This window comes from Acomys russatus, chromosome 28 (genome assembly GCF_903995435.1).
Source record: "Acomys russatus chromosome 28, mAcoRus1.1, whole genome shotgun sequence".
Taxonomy (NCBI): Eukaryota; Metazoa; Chordata; class Mammalia; order Rodentia; family Muridae; genus Acomys; species Acomys russatus.
Genome location: NC_067164.1, coordinates 15,052,148 through 15,069,667, shown reverse-complemented (window position 1 = coordinate 15,069,667; position 17,520 = coordinate 15,052,148). Strand labels below are relative to the sequence as shown.

At 41.2% G+C, this 17,520-nt stretch overlaps 1 protein-coding gene across 6 annotated transcripts in view; it reads right to left on the bottom strand.

Annotated features, from left to right (window-relative positions):
- The window catches only part of Slc4a4 (solute carrier family 4 member 4), a 321,412-nt gene that overhangs the window by 72,885 nt on the left and 231,007 nt on the right, over window positions 1-17,520 (bottom strand). For all 6 annotated transcript variants that reach the window (XM_051170376.1, XM_051170377.1, XM_051170378.1 and 3 more), the window contains 2 exons: window positions 15,590-15,764; window positions 1,974-2,107 (listed from right to left, as the gene is read on the bottom strand). In XM_051170376.1, coding sequence (XP_051026333.1) covers window positions 1,974-2,107; window positions 15,590-15,764 — 309 coding nt within the window. The remainder of the gene's footprint in view (window positions 1-1,973; window positions 2,108-15,589; window positions 15,765-17,520) is intronic.

Sequence of the window (17,520 nt, the reverse complement as noted above, 5' to 3'; positions counted from 1 at the left end):
ATATAACAGGACCAATTATGGTGAAACAGAAGGGAAAGTGGGAAAGGAACTCACTTGGTGGAAGGAAATACTCCGTAGCCTACAATAAGTAAAACAAACCAAGACACAAACATTTTCTGTAGATTCAGACTCTGATCACGTTTCATCCCATAAATCTCTCTGCAAGGCTCTGTCTGTTTGTTCCTGTTTATACTGCACGCTTGTTTAATCTTCCCATGAAGCCTTTCTTGTCTCACAAAATGTTTTTCTTAAACATATAAAAACTGTTTGACTCTCTCTATAAACTGACATGAATAAAATTCTTTCCATGTCCTTCTCAGAATTATGGTGGAAGAGAAATCTGAAATAATGATCGACAGAAGACTTACAATTTTATTGACACATTGCAACTTCAAGTGCTCAGAAGGCTTTCGCTGATGTTCTCTGCCCAGATGGTGTTGTTGTTATTGTTGTTAAAAAAGATTTCAAACCCTCACTGTCTCATTTAACTTATGATCAGGTTTCAATGACACACCATTTCAAAAGTTATTTGAGAGCCCTTAAATCCACAAGTACTATTATGGTTTAGTTTATATGAAATACCCCCCTTAAGTTGTGGGCTTGAACGCTTGACCTCCAGCCTATTGGGGAAGGTTATGGAAGTCTTAGAAGGCAGGGGCCTACAGAAGGAAGTACAACCCAGGCGGTGAGCTTTGGAGTTGTACAGCCTGGCCGCATGTCCTGTTCTCTCTCTTGTTCCTGACTGCCAAGGTCTCCTCATGCTTTTTTCACTGTGCTTTCCTTGCCACGATAGGCTTTATTCTCTCTGAACTGTAAGCCACCATAAAGCCTTTCTCCCCCCTAAGTTACATTTTCTCAGTGCATCCACAGAACAGCAACAGAAAAGTAACTAACAGTTACTGTGTAGACGCTGGCTATTCTAAAACTAAAATCTTAACATGTAACAATATGGAATGTGGAAATTCTGCAAAGGGATGCTCACAAGACACAACAGACTCTGTGATCTAAGGACCGGGACTATGCAATAAAGACAATTTTACCTTAGAAGTATATCAAGCACAGCAGAAAGAGACAGGAATACCTGGATTTTACTTTGTATGTATTCACGTTTTAAAATAACAATTTAAATAACTGACTTATCTCAACACCCCCCTACTTAAAATAATCCAGCAATTTCCAAAATAAATTATTAGCATCACTATTATTCTTCTGAGTACTGGAAGCTACTACCTACAGCAGAGAACAGGGGAACTGAGCTTAGGATCCATCAACTAAGAACATTCTGTTTCTTTCATTAATGAACCATGCAACCTAGCACAAGTCATTTTGTTTCTTCAGCATCGTGACAGAAAAGGACATTTTTAAGTGGGATCCAAGGAAAACTAAAAAGGCAGGCTATTTACAAAAGCCTAACTCCCCCTCCCCTTAAAATGGCCCTCAGAGCTAACTGGAGCAGGGAGCCGTTATCAGTCTCAGGCTTGTAAAGGTCACACAAGGAATGGAGTTACAAGAGGCCTGGGAGCTAAAACTAGGCTAGACAGGCCACCTGACAGGGGCCAGTGTCAGGAAGCAAGCCAGGCTGCTGTGCTCTGAAAGCAGGGGATGATGGGAGAAAAGTGTCATACTGAAACTCTGCTCTCTCTTCATTATCTAAAGCAGCAGGAAGCCCTGGAGGGCAAAGGAATCTGGGGCTTGTAGTCCTTGGGAGTCAGCCCTTCAGACCTGAAACAAGGCAATAAGGAAGAGCAGTACTGAAGAAGGAAGGGGCAGAAAACACAACAGATGGGCCTCCTGGAATAACTGCAAACTAAGTTCTGGAGAGCTTAATCATTAAGTCATTTTTGACTTCCAATATATTTTGGCAGATTCTTGGGTCAATTTCAATTGCTATTCTGCGCTTTATCCAGATGGAACAACATAGGAAATCAAATAGCTAGAGGGACAGGCAGACAGACAGGCAAACTGATACATACTTGCTGAAATTAAACAGAAGTCTCTCAAACACCAAAACAGGTCCCGTGCTGCTCAAGATGGTGAGCGGTTGACCAGCAAAAAGGCAAAAGATGGCTCCCGAGACAGCAGTGCCCAGGAAACTCTCCAGTACACCCTAAAGGAAAGAACATTCAGGTGGTAAGGCAAAACCGAACCAGAGCCACGTCTGTCCCCCCCCCCCCATTTGTGATGTCAGCCAAAGAATGAAGCTGTGTGTATCATAACGCACTCCCTAGCAAACAAGACAAGCATATATGAATCCCACTCCAGTTCTTTTCACATACGTGAAAGTATCCTTCCACGCACTGCAGTGACTGAGATGTCTGAGGCACAGGAGGGCACCTCCGACCCTTAGCATTCTATTGAAGGTTCAGTCAATAAAAATCATATTCTATAAATGCACCTAACAGAAAAACCGATTCAGGTTTTTTAAAATCTATTTTTCTTGTCATGGTTCTTCAGCGTCTGTTTCTGCATAATCGTACCTTGCACATAGTAGGCACTGTTACGGAGCTATGATTTAAGTGCAAAGCCTTTTTTTTTTTTTTTTTCCCTACCAGAGGAGATTTGAACATGATATGAAAACAAAGGGGACAAAAATAGTGGTGTAGTTTTTACAATTATTTTATCTATGTTTTAATTTCATACACACATGCAATGCATTTTGATCCCATCCATTCCCGCTCACCATATACTGAATTGCTAGAAAGCACTCTCCATGTCCACCTCCCAACTTAATATCCCCTCCTTATTTTTTTTTTTTCTTCATGATCCACTGAGTCCTGTAAGTGTTGCACATGTGTGCACATGTGAGTAAAGGACCATTCACTGAAATGTGAGCAACCTAGGAGAAGTGACATTCCAGAAGAAAATTGACTTTTCCTCCCTCAGTGACCATGAAAATGCCAAGAGTGATCAGCTGGCCATTTGCAATTTTAAGCCACCAATTGTAAAAATGATGATGATGATGACGATGATGATGATGATGAGGAGGAGGAGGAGGAGGATTCATAGTGCATGTTAATGCATTTTCCAATCCAAACTGCACAAAAACTTCAGGGAACTTTATTGTTAAGAGAAAATAAATGTGCAAAGCCATAAATAGCTAAAGTGTTGTTGTCATCTCTACCATCAACCCATTCTTTCCCTTTAGCATAACAAGCAGTAATACATGAAAGAGTCAATAACTTACAAAATGACCTTCCTTAACCACACCATGGAGGGTACAGGTTCAAGCCTAGTAGGAGAGGCACACACAGGTCCCCACTTATACACATGAGTGCCAATGCATAGCTTGAAAGGTGTCATCCATTGTGCGTAGCCATCCCAGCGCATTGTTCCTCACATAAAAGAATTCAAGAAGGAAGTGGAACCCAAGCAAGATGTATTTAGACGGACAAGACCAAAAGAAATCCCCTGGTCCCGCAAAACAGCATTGTCTTGATTTCTTGACTGCTGTTATTGTGACATTCAGGTGAGTTACGATGTGAGCGAGCTGTGGATGAGAAATCTTGCCTGTGTGTGCCCATCTGACCACACACACACATCACTCTTTACAAGTATTAAATGTGTGCCTTACACTTGAAATGCTTAGCTCCTGTACATAACGGGCTTTTGCAAATTTTTCTTTTTTCTTTTTTTTAGAACTCCTCTGAAAGCTAAGGATTTAAATGCTTCAACTGACCAGATAGTCCATTTACACATGTAGTATAAGATGTGTTGCTTCTGGGAGAGTCTAAGTACATGTAATAGGCAAAGAGATGGCGCATCATTCTTCGTCAAATACTGAAGAAATCTCTATGTCTTATCCTCAGCATAGGACCAAATCACAGCTCAGACTGGGTGTAAGGCAGGGTGTAAAATTGGAAAAGAGGAACTTGAGATTTAAGATCTCGGCTTGGCCTGCGGTGGCCATTAATCTCCGTGAGGGCAGGAACAAGGTCTTCCTGCGTCTTCTGTTTCTCTTCCCATCCTGCTGCCCACCATCCCTCCATGCGCTTTGCAGGCTCTCAGCAAGTGCTGAAGGAGGCGAAGACGTGCCCAAGTGACAGTCTAGGTCCCCTTATCAGAGGTCAAGAGCCTTTCATTAAAGACAGCAACCGATTTCTTCCAGAAAAGCACCGTGATTTATGGAAGCCATGTGATGATTCAAAGGCAGATTATTTTTATTTCAGTACTTGATCCTTTGGTCACTGCTAGTTTTCCGTTCTGTGTCTGACAATCCTGAAGCGAAGACAGGTGATTTATTATACACACTGTGCTGGAAACTTGCTTAAACTGAGAGATGCTTCCAGCATTTCTGAGAAAAGAACTGTTTTCACCACATTTTGACATGTTCTTCTTCATAACACGGAGAAGTTTTAAATAATCTCAGGCAATAAAATGAATAATTTTAACTGTAACTAGAGTTTAATGAAACTTACAAAACAAATCATTGTAAACACCTTTTCTGATTTATCACAGCCAGTGTTCGCCAGTCTTGAATTTTAAAAGAAAGCTGCATTGACTCATAGCCATGAGTCTTGATACTTAATACATCTGACTTCTAGAAGAAACCAATTTCCTAGCACTTCACAAAGGTGCAGTTGGCTGGGCTTGGGGGTGTGGTTGCATCGGGGGCCACAGGGTGCCTTGCCACTCTTGGATGGCTTTTCCACCATATTCCACTGCTGTCAGAGGTTACCTACTAGGGAACAGTAGAAAAAGCAGACAGCCGGCAATCAGGAAATCCAAAGTCTAGACTGTTCTGCCACAGGATGACCTTCAGAATGTCACTTCACTTCTTTCAAGCCATAAAATAAACGGTGACAGAGTAGAGAAATGGGCTTTGGAGTAACAGTATCGGGATGACTTACAGACTGTATCACGTCCCCAGTGTGCTCTCTGATATGTACCTTAGACCAGAGAGTGTATACAGAGCGTGCCTACCATAGTCTCTGATGGCTGAGCTTTTTGAATAACAGCAAGCTCTCATATGCAATGTGTTCATTTGCATATAAGAAAAAGAGAGTGCACTAGATGATCTCTGAGGTCTCAGCCAGACGGCTCAGCACTAGGGCAAACCTTGCAGACATAGCTGTGTGAACTTAGATTAGCTCCTCCACTCTCCGGAGCCAAGAGTCTCTTCTGTCAAACCTCTGCTTACCTCACAGTGGTTCCCAATTTTCTTTTTTTCTTTTCTTTCCCCCACCTTTTTTGGTTTTTCGAGACAGGGTTTCTCTGTGTAGCCTTGGCTGTCCTGGACTCACTTTGTAGACCAGGCTGGCCTCGAACTCACAGCGATCCACCAGCCTCTACCTCCTGAGTCCTGGGATTAAAGGCGTGTGCCACCACGGCCGGCCCTCAATTTTCTTAATGCTTTAATCCAGTTCCTCATGCCATGGTGACCCTCAACCATAAGATAATTTTGTTGCTCCTTCCTAACTGTAATTTTGCAACTGTTATGAATAGTAATAGACACGCAGGATATCTGATATGTGACCCTCAAAGGGGTCATGACCCACAGGCTGAGAACTGCTGGATTAATGAAAAAGAGCGCAGAGCACAGTAGAACATCAAGCAGAGACGCTATATTAGGTCTCTTCCCTCATGCCTTCTCATCCCCTTCATCCCACCCAGAAGCTTGTATATCTTTTCCTTTAAAACAGGAAAAAAGGTGGAAAGCTGCAAGGAGTGGCAGGAAAAGAGGGAGATAGGTCCTCAGTGGGAAGGGGTGGGGCTTCTTGAAACCTGCAGCAAATTACAGACACGTTGGAAGCAACACTATGGCCTGAAGAGTAGCTTCCTTCATTAAAATTGATGCTTATAAGCAAGACAAAATAGTCTATTTCACATTACAGGATTGAAATCAAAACACACAAAACAATCTGTGACTATTTCTCTACTTGCCCGAGGGCGTGAAATTTAACCCAAGATATGCTCTGTTTTTCACAACAGCCAGGAAAAGTAGAACAAGTCTCAAAACTTCAAAATCAAGCACACAAAAAGCTAAATGAAATAGGAGGAAGAGTCAAGAAATGTTAAAATGCAGCTGCATTTGAAATATCTGCATTTCATGATTTTAATCCACTTGGGACAAGAACTATAAGTTAACTCCCACCACACACACACACACACACACACACACACACACACACACACACACACACACAGAGCCACATAAAGCAAGCCGACCCATGAGAATCAGACATTAGACATTAATGATACAGCCTTCAACCTCATTGCAATTTATCTCCACATAACACCACAAGATAACTTTTGTGGCTCTATATCCTTTTTGGTAAGGACTTTATTGTTTGGGTTAATAACTGTTACCCTTCATAGGAGGGCTTGCTTGACAACAGTAAGAAGAAAAGGGGTAAAACAACATAAAGGCTAAGAAAAAAACCCACCAGATTCTCCATTTCTTAGACAATTTGCAAACTAGTAGGACTTAGAAAATAAAATATTTCAGTGGCATTAAATGACAGAGCATTCACCAATATTACTGTGATATGACAAGCTTTAAAAATGTTTTTCTATTTCTACTCATAAAGAGAGAAAATTTAGCTCATTCTTGGGATGATTCGCATGAACTGTGCAGCTTTCTGAATAATAAAATTAAATTTATGTAGATGAGTCTTTGGATCTGAAGTTTAACTGAGATAAATGAGGTGGGTGATGCCACTAGAAACAGTAATGCAAATCCAACTCTATTGCAAATTTTACCGTTTTGGATAATTTGTTTATTTATTTACATAAAGGTCGTGCTTTGTAGCTCAGGCTGCCTTTGAAATCATTGTTGTCTAGGCTGAATTCAAATTCATGATCTATCTATCTTCACCCCCTGAGTGTTGAAACCTTCATGAACTCCAATGTAATGTCCCCAGCAGAAGCTACATCCCACTATTAAAAGTAAATTAAGAAATGATGCTAGTGGAACCTAGAGAGGAGGTTCAGCAGGTCAGAACACAGACGGCTCTTGCAGAGGACCTGGATTCAGTTCCCTGAACCCACATGGCACCTCACAGCTTTTTGTAACTCCAGTTCCAGGGGATTCAGCCATCGGCGGCTAACCTCTGCAGACACCAGACACATACATGCACACGTGCAGGAAAAACACTCATACATATAAATTACAAACAAATGAATCTCTTTTTAAAAGTCAAATTCGGGGTCACATGAAAATTACGAGAAAAGGGTATATATGTGTTTGTCTGTTGCTATAATATTAATTCTTCATATCTGTACAGAGCAATTAAATTGGCAAGGAGGCCTAGAGATGCAGTTTTCCAAGTTCCCAGGTAATTCTCGGGAGGCCCATGTTTGAGGTACGCCCATTCAAACATCTCCCTTCCTCCTTCACAACAGCATTAAGAGCTGCTTACACACCCCACACACCCACACTGGGGGAAGAGTTGGCTCTTGAGCCTTTGCTTTTAATTCCACAATGTGGCTTCATTCTGTAACGTTCCTGCCCTGTCCAAAGGAAGCGCCGAATCCTTCTGGCCACACTCCCTGCTGTGTGCTTTGTCATAAACAGGACCACAAGCCACACTACCAGCAGAATCGAAAAATTCAGAGAGGACAAACTACATCTCTGTTTGAGAAAGGGATGTGCCCGGGTCTTCAACAAGAGAGTTTGAACTCTCTTGGAATGGAATGGAAGGGCAAGATACAGAGACCTTAAATTCTTTGAGGAGATGTGACCATATATGTGAAACACCCAACTCCAGTCTAACACTACACAAAAATCAATTCCAGATGGATTAAACACTAAACAGAAACACAAAAGAACTGAAGCATGTGGATAAATATTTTTCTAATCTTTGGGAGGGGAAGCCTCTTTAAATATATCATGCAAACAAGAACAGAAGGCTTCACTGCTGAAGTTAAAATCTGTACAGCCACAGAAGCTACAAACACAGTTAAAAGGCATTACGGCACTACAAAAAAAATATTTTTGTTAATAGTTCCCTAACAAGTTAAAGCAAATACCCTTATTATACAGAGCATAATAAGGAAAATCTAAATGCCACCAAGTGAGAATACAGCAAGGGCACACACATTGAGAGGGGTGGAGGGTTAGTATAAATGTGGACAGATATCCTGGCGGACTGAACCACAGGAGTAGAACCAAATTACAGCAAACCATACTTTTTCAACACACAGCATAGCAAAAATGAGAATCCAGGGGGAAAAAATCTGTTTCACTAGGGATACCCAAGTGGGTACTCCTGCACACTGTTGGTAGAAATATGAATTAGTATAATCTTTGTGAGTATAATTTGAAATAAAAACAACTTTAATCAACATGGTGCACAGTAATTTTTTTCTAGGGATTTACCCTAGAGAGATAATTATAAATAATTAATGTATAGCTAATAACCATAGTATTCATTATAGAAGAAAAAATGGGACAAACTGAAAATATAAGTTTATTAGATAAATTATAACACATATATCATGTGATAGTCACTAGAATTATGTTAAAGAACTTATTAAAGTAGAAAGTGCCCATGAAATATAACTTATAAAATATGAATATACAATTTCATTTACATAAAATCCTATATGTTTGTCTACCTGTGTATGCACATTTTGCAATATGTATGAAAAAGTATAATAAAAATGTCATATTAAAGAAGCTATTTTCCAATAAGCTAAAAAAACATTCATTTTTACTTTAGCATCATTTGGGACTCCAATTTTATCCAAATGATTTTAATATTCTGAGTTTACAAAGGGCTTTCTAATAAAATAACACAAATGACTTAATTCTGCCAATTAAACTTAACTCAGAACTTGTAAAGCACACTTTTATTTGTGTGTGGAGGGGTGTGTGTGTTCACCTATGTATGTTCAGGTAAGCAAAGCATGCCTGCATATGTATATACATGTGGGCAGAGGCTCGAGGTTGCTCTCTGGAGTCTTTACTGATCATTCACATCCTTATGCATTGAGGCTCTGGTGGCAGAGACAGCGTATCTCCAGAGCAAGCTGGCTGCTAGCATAGCTGCCTGCTGAGGTCTGGGTGCAGTTGGGTTCTTGAGGTCTGAAATGTGGTCCTCACACTGGCAAGACACGCCCTTTAATCAACGAGACATTTCCCTGGGCTGTAAAACATGTTCTTGAAGCTAAAGTTCCTTTCTGGAACCAGGGGGTAAGCAGAATGGATTCCTTCCGTGGTCACTAAACAGGCTTGCTCACAATATCAAATTGCATCATCCCCACAGGCTATTCCTGCTCCACACATTGAATATGTGGCTGTACCGATTAATATATTTCTGTCTTTCCTACTTCTAAGGGAAACAGCCAGAAATGATTGTCCATTTCTCAGTAGATTATCAATACCCGCCAATCCTGCTGCTGTAAAGGATGCGTGATAGGCACTGCAAAAAAAAAAAAAAAGTACCTTTCTCACCGGCATAGGAAATTATGCTTTTCCAACTTGAGCAGATTGATGAAAACGTCTCAGCACAGCAGAATGTTAAAATAAAGCCTCAAATTTGGAGTTGCCAGCTATAAATGTTCCATATTATGAGACAAGTTCCCTTAAAATGTGCTCTGTTAGGCTCCATAAATATCACAAAATTCACAGAATGCTAAAAATCTTACTGCGTTCTTTTGCTGAAAGATTTGTGGAAATAGGATTATATTTACTCCTGGAAAAAAATCAAAATGACTTTTCTTCACTCAGTTCTCACTCGAGACTCTGCTTAGTCATTCACAATCAAGTGCAGAGTTACACTGAAGTACATCTTCTGTATTCTACCGAAGATTGATTTTTAGATAACATAGGACTTGCCACAAGGCATCAGAGAGTCTTCCTGACACTAATATCTTCCTCAAAGACTAAACAATGGCTCATATTGTTAATAAAGAAAAATGTTCTTTATAGAACTGCTAACTGAGCCTAGGGCTCTATCCTAAGTAAATCAAGTGCTCTGGCCCTGAGTTATTTCTTCAACTCTTATTTTACTTTCATTTTGGGATAGAGTCTTACTAAATTGCCCATGCTGGCCTTGAGCTTAAAATCTTCCTGCCTCAGCCTCCTGAGTAGCTAGAATTATAGGCTAGCTAGAATTACCATCAGACCCAGCTCCACATAATAATTCTTAGAATGAAAAACCCTTAACTGTAATACGTTCTAGTTGAATGTATTTATATATCAATATTTAAGAATTAAATTCAAAGCAATATAATACTTATTTGGCAACCAAGAATGTAAATATGATATTAGCATGTGTGGTGTCATGATTTAATTATGATGGGGATGAGATTTCAGAACAGCGGGGCTGAGTCCTGTTTCTTTACTGTGTGGCAAGAAAAATACAGAATCAACTTGATGGGATTTATCAAGAAGGATAAGTGACACACCGTTCTCAGCCTTCAGGAATCTATGAATCTCTACACTCTAATAGAGAGAAATGGGCAGAAGCCGGGGTTAGAGTCTACAGGACTATAAGGTTGACAGAATAGTTCAGTTGCTCCAAGAAACCTAAGCTAAACTATAATCCCCCTACTTATCTTTATAAGAAATCTGTAAATGGCCTCTTTGTAAGCCCCACTATCTCCTAAGAGCTTCCTGGTTGGCAAAATATATCTCTTAACGTTGGGGAATGCATGGCATCATTTGTGCTGGCATTACAGTCTAATCAAGCTGGCAGCCATTGTAGCCTCAACTGCTTTATTCTGAACACAGTTCCATGAGAAATGATCTTTGTTACTCCAAGATGATCTATCTGTTCTAGTCTCGGTTCCCTCTCTCTCTCTCTCTCTCTCTCTCTCTCTCTCTCTCTCTCGTACACACACATGCACACAACTGCACAATGATATATAAATAGACAAGATAACATACGTTTGTATTTGATAAATAGATGTTATACAGATGACAGGTAAGTAGATAGATGCTAGAAAGAAAGAAAGGTAGGTAGATGATAGATTACATAAATACATAAATAGATAGATGATAGATATATACATAGGTAGATATATAGATAGATAGGTACATAGATTCATAGATACATATAGATGGATGGATGGGTAGGATCAGCCCTGGAATCGATGCTTGAGAGCAAATTCTCATCTTCAAGCAAGCCAGAACTCCTGAACAGAAGCTGTCAGGAGCGCATGCTCAGACACCAGCCCTGCAGTGAGTCATCTGTGTTTTCACAACATGCTTCTCCCCAGCACCCGTGTCTATTTGCAGCCTGACAATAAAGGCCCTATCCAAGCCATCGCTGAGCCATCTGCCTTTCAAAGCAGGGACGCTGTTCTCAGTTGCCTCACTGTCCTGCTTGTGCTGCGGAGACTAACCTGCTGCCGTGCTTTGAGATGTGATATAACTGCAGACGCTCACGTTTGCCTGGTGCTTTCTGTAACTTGTTACCATGGGTAACTGGAGGCACAGGACTTGAACCCTCAAATAAGCCTGTGATATACCATGCTAGGACCTTGTAGGGGCATACACAAAAAAAGAATATTCCTTCAGTATCCTAGCTATAACTCCCACCCTCCTAGGGTTCTTACCTATTTTCTCTCTCTCTCCCCCACTAGTGCATAAAATTTACCTATTTAATACATGGTAGGCACTCCATAAACATTTGCAAAGACATGAATTAATGCTTGTCATATGCCTATAAAATGGCTTGAGATATATCACCAAGTCCACGAAGTATTTTATTGTCCCAATGCCAAGTCAAAAAGACTTCTGCCAGGGGATTTAACCTATTCATCATGAGATCGAATTCACCGTGTCAAACCTACTCACTCTCTAGGTCTTAAAACAGATTAAAAAAAAAATCTATTCATTAATTTTCAGTTCCGTAAATATGTAATAATAACCATGCCTTTTCTGTCCTTCCTTTTCAATGTTTCTGCCAACCCATGTGACTCCTTCAGGCTGTCTATGAGAACGGCTTTGCCAATGTAGCTTCATATACAAGACAAGTAAAGTGTGTTCTTCAGTGTCTTCATTCACAGAAACCTTTACCATTCTACTTACATTCAGTTCCAACAAGATTGCCAAGAGAGATTACAAAATACATTAATAACATATTTAAAACATGTCCAAAATATTCTCATGAGTCTGTGTAACTTTGAGTTACCAGCTTCCCAGACTAATAGCTGACAAATATTTGGGGCACCACTTAACACATGGACACTTTAATTCATTTGTGCTTTTCCTGACATCTTCAGAACCAGAAAATAACCAGGGAACTTCCCAGACAATACACAGCAGCCCAGAAACCCCAGGACACCTGTTTATATTATACAACAAAGTCTACTGTCCCAAGGACTCATTCAAGTAGAAAAGACCCCCGGTCTTAGGTGCTACATTCTAAAAGTAAATCTGGGATGGAGATTTGGCTCTGAGGTAAAGCACTTGTGCTGTGTACTGGATAGTTTTACATCACCTTCACACAAGCTGAAGTCATCTGAGAGGAGGAAAGGTCAACTAAAAAAAAAAAAAAGCCTCCATAAGATCCGACTGTAGGCAAGCCTGTAGGGCATTTGTGGGTGATGTAATCCCTAACCTGCTGGTCCTGGGCTCTATAGGAAAGTAGGAAGAGCAAACCAGAGAGAGAAAGACAGTAAGTGGCACCTACCACCACCATGGCCTTGCATGGGCTCCTGTCACCAAGTTCCTGCCTTGTGTGAGTTCCTCTCCTGACATCCATTGGCGATGATCAGTGATGGGGAAGTGAAAGCCAAATAAACTCTTTCCTCTCCCGAGTTTCTTTAGTCATGGCATTTCATCACAGCAATAGAAACTCTATCTGGGACACTCAGTATACCCAGGGCCCTGAGTTCAATCCCCAACACCCCTACCTCACCTGCCACATGCAAAAAACCCTAAAGCTAAATCTCACAAGACTGTATAGGTTGTATTTCAGAGAAGCATTCAATCTACATATAGGCAGTGTTACAGTGTCATCATTTCAATGAGAACAACGTTCACGAAAATAACTCTTAGATATGTACACACACACACACACACACACACACCTCTGTATCTCCTAACAAAATCTGTCTTTGTTCTTAACCACTGGCTCCAAATTAGATAGTGCATTCTTCAAGCATCATCAGAGAAGCTTTTTTGTTCAGGGGACACTAATCAACACAGAAAGGCACAACTAACTGGTCAAAGTATGGAAAGTAAGTGTCTAGGGTGTGTCTGGCCATCGGTGCTGTATCAGTACACATCCTTTCTCACAAGGTTTGAGAATCATCCCAGACGAGGAGAAGAGGGGCTCTCACCAAATGTTGAAGAACTGGAGTAAATCAGGGTCCTCTGAAAAGGACAGGACTGCTGGACTCTTGTGCCCACAGCAGCTGTGCTTGCCCGCCCAATGCTTGTATTATCTCAAGCCATTCAGCAAGCTATCATGGAGACAGGATGGCTCAAGCTTCCATCTGAGGAGGTATGGACAGGGGATGGCCTTTAGGGTAGGAAGAGTTACGTTTAAGGAAGTGACGTCAGCCATGCTTCGGTGGATGGTCCACACCCTTGAGCATGTGGACAGCACAAGTTGGACTTAGAGGGTTATTCTCAAAAGAGGTCATGAGGTTGGGGGCACAGGGGTGAAGAGCAGCCATGAATCTGGAAGGACTTGAAAAGAGGAAGGAACGAATATGATCAAAATACGGTGGATGCACTTTTGAAATTCTCAGGAACAAAAATAACTAAAAAGCAAAGGGAAAGCAAGTGAATATAATGTTATGATGGGTGTTTAAGAGTAAAATACTTATTTACATACCAAAGCTTTAAATAAACAGCTGAAGCCCTCACAGATGCATTTTTTAAATGCCACCGATTTCTTTGATTTCCCCGGCACATGGCTGCGTGTACTAGCTTCATGCTGGCCTCAAGGTGTTTCTTCAATGGTTTCCTTTACAGCTAGTTTCCTAAATGATCTGCCTTAGTGAGCATTATGTTGTAACCTGGATGAGAAATTGCTGCCCAGCTTGTATCTAGGTCAGAGTTTATAAAAAACATTTTATCACTGTTACAATTTAGTGGTTTATCCCCATCTTATGAATGAGGGTATCTTCGGCAGGGGTGGCAGCAAAACACATGCCGCCCAGGGGCAACACAGAGACTCATGTTCTTTGACCAGCATAATGTTGGGTTTTCAAATGCCAATCCATGGTAATACTTAAGAGCTACAAGATTTAATTCAGAGTTTGAATTTTCAGTGCATCTTTGAAAGTCAGAAAATGAAGCAATGTTAAGTATACAATCTCATCCGCAGAAACAATGGTTGGTACTCCATCAGCGTTTAAGGGGGCCCGTACTGTGAAGACGCCCAAGTTAATCTTGTAGAGAAGCCATGCGGAGTGTCCCCTAGAAACCAGCTGCTCCAGACACTCCAGCCCAGGCACTATGTGGGCAGAAGCCACTAGACAACTTCAAACTCTGGTGCCACCTGGCTGTAATATGTACAAAGGGTCAAAGAAAGAGCCACTCAGCTGTGCCCACAACCACCACATCCATGAGATAAATGTAATAAAAAAGAGCAGCTTTATATATATAATGGACAAGCATACCTAACCTAAAATATGATTGGGTTACTTTTCCCCTGGTACTTGGTACCACAAAAATGTTACTGTCTCTTATCTTGTCTTTGCATTTAGAAAGGACTCCAGAGCGTAGATATATACTGGAGGCAAAGTAGAAATGTAACAAAAATAATCTGGGGGAATTGGCTACATTTACAAGCTAAGAAGCTGGCCAGCACGTGGGTTGAACACTAATGGACAAGAAAGTGGAAGGACAGAGTTCAAAAGGGCTTCAACGGAGGTTCAGCTCCATTCACTGTGTACTCAGTACCTAGTACAACCTAGTACCTAGTACCTAGCCTACTGTTTCTAATGCCTAGGTCAACGTAAGTCATTTGTCACGTAGTGTTCTAACTGATGAGGGTGGTGGATTTACATCCTTTCTCTTATTGAGACTGTAGCTATTACTGATATGAAAGGACAGGACGGCAAATGCTACCTTCACAGAAACCAACAAACTGTGGTTGTAATTAATGTTGTAACATTAGCCCAGCCAGGTTCTTCACAGCTCAGTGAGAGAGGGTCCGAGAATAGAAGAAACGACTTCAGCTGGGATTCACTAAAGCTCAATTCTACTGGCAGACATGCAAATCCAGCTTGAGCAACCCACTCCACTGCTCGATGCGATGCTGTGGATTTGCTCATGCTAGAACAAGGGCAAAGAGTCAGTAATCACACATTCGCAAAGAGTGTGATCACCAAGTGACACCGAATATGGCCCATACATTCCAGATCCTGGGTGCTCTAAATCTTGTCGCCACATAGAACCCAAGCAGCTGATTCGGTTTTGCCCAAATAGAATTTGTAGATCCTCATTTCCTTCCCTTCCTTTCCCCACTTGTGACTCAAGCCAGATTTTCATCGAGCTATTTTGGTAATTACTAACATGCTGGAAATACAGCAGCGAGCCAGAAGCAAAGCAAAATGCAGCATCCAGCAAAAGAAAGAAAATCACGCTGAGTAACTGAAAGGCCATCTGCTCCTCGCAGAGCGGCAGGGGTGAGGAGGACAATCTGCACCGGACTATTTGTGTCCCCTCTCAGATCAGACCCACCTGCATGTTGTCGGTGGCATCCCCGAGCAGTCCTCCGAAAGTGATGGCGTTGGTCACCGTTGCCAGATAAATGAAGAGGATTGCCGAAAGAGCCTGGATGTTCAAAGCATCATAAAAGTCGCTGGCAAAAAAGGGTGCTTTCCTCTTGATGTCCTTAATCAATCCACCGCAGAACCTGGGCAGGGAGAAAGTAAACATGCGATCAAATATAAGATAAATAGCCATCAAATTCATCAAGACATCAGTCACTAGAGCATAAAGATTTTGGACTTAAAACGTTTGAGTCAATGACAAGATACTATTGAAGAGAGTCTCATTCAGATGAGACAGAAGAAGAAAAAAAAAACTATAGAGAAATACATATTCTTCTGCCTCTCTTTATCGGTTTCCAGAATAGGTCCAACATCCTCCAAAGATCATCTCATTGGTCTTTAGTTGAGAGCACTGAGTAGATAAATTGTAATTTCCCATTCTCCAAAAGCAAACATCCAAACACACTGCATATACATAAAGCCCGTTACAATGATGTCATAATGTCATTTCACCCCCACTCCGTGAGGGTGAGAGCTGAGAGAGGCACACAATCTGCTATTATTCTATGTGCTGGGGAAACAACATTGAATAACACTTGCTCTGAAGTTCTGACCTAATGGAGTTTCCTTTTGGGGGATCAAAGGGTAAACAGTAAGATAAGTAAATAAAAACCAAGAAAAAAATTAAATGGAGGTGGTAATTACATAGTTCTAGATAAGAGGAGCTGGAAAATTATAGATAAATAGAAAGCTAGAATGGGCCTCAGAGGAAGTAAATTTAGAATAAACTCCCAAAATCATGAAGTGATGAAGGCACGCAGGTACGTGATGGGCAAATGTATGGACTGAGCCCACACTCCAGCCTGTTTTTCTTCCAAGAGAACCTCACGAACCAGCCTTTCTCACAGAGTGTGACTTCTATGCAAAGTGCCTCTTTCTAAAACCTGACGCCTCAGCCTCAGCTCAACTGAGCACCCCATTTCCGTGCCCTTGATACACACAGGATCGTGCAGCCACTAAATGAATGTGGCAAAGAGAGAGATGAAAAAAGGAAATGGCAGTCTGATGCAATTCAACACATTAAATTCCATAACTCATATCTGGGCTATAAGTAGAAAGTGACAAAGTTATTCCTAGTGAAAATAGTTTATAAAGAACGGTAGTCATTCACTGCATGATGACATTGAGGTCAGTGGTGGACCACATATGTGGGACCACATATCACAAGATGATAATGGAACTAAAATGACACGATCACATGGAAGCATCATTAGCTATGACAATATTGTCCCATGCAATTCTCTCCTGCGTGTCATGGTGGCATTAGTAGACCTATTCTTCTGGGACGTATATAAAAGCATATAGTAATTACATATATACACAGCTGTGTTGCCAGTTCATGTATTTGCTATGCTGTACCTTTCATTGTTACATTGGTGAATACTCCTTCTACTTAGAAAAGTAAGTGTACTGTAAAACAATATGCCATGCTATGCTTCCAATGGCCCCATACAGGCCATCTTTAGCTTGTCTGTTGACTATACTAAGAAGCCCCATTGAGTAAGTGGCTAATGGCCACAGACTTGTGTAGGGACACTCTATGACATTTGCATGATGACCAGCAATAGAGTTCTAGACCCTACCTTCTCATTAGGCAATACATAAAGTGCGGGAGGCTTTTACTCTTCATTCTTTCAGAGGAAAGGAAACAATGTACAGGGAAGGAATGCTATCATGACAGCTACACAGGCAATATAGTCAGTGTTCAGTCATCCCCACCATGCATGCTCACCTGCCACGGACTTAGCCCTTTCTGTACAATCCCATCAGTCACTCTGTGGGTCACACTGGCCGGATATCACTCTCCAGGGTTTTCTATGCCTTAGTCCTTTTTCTCAA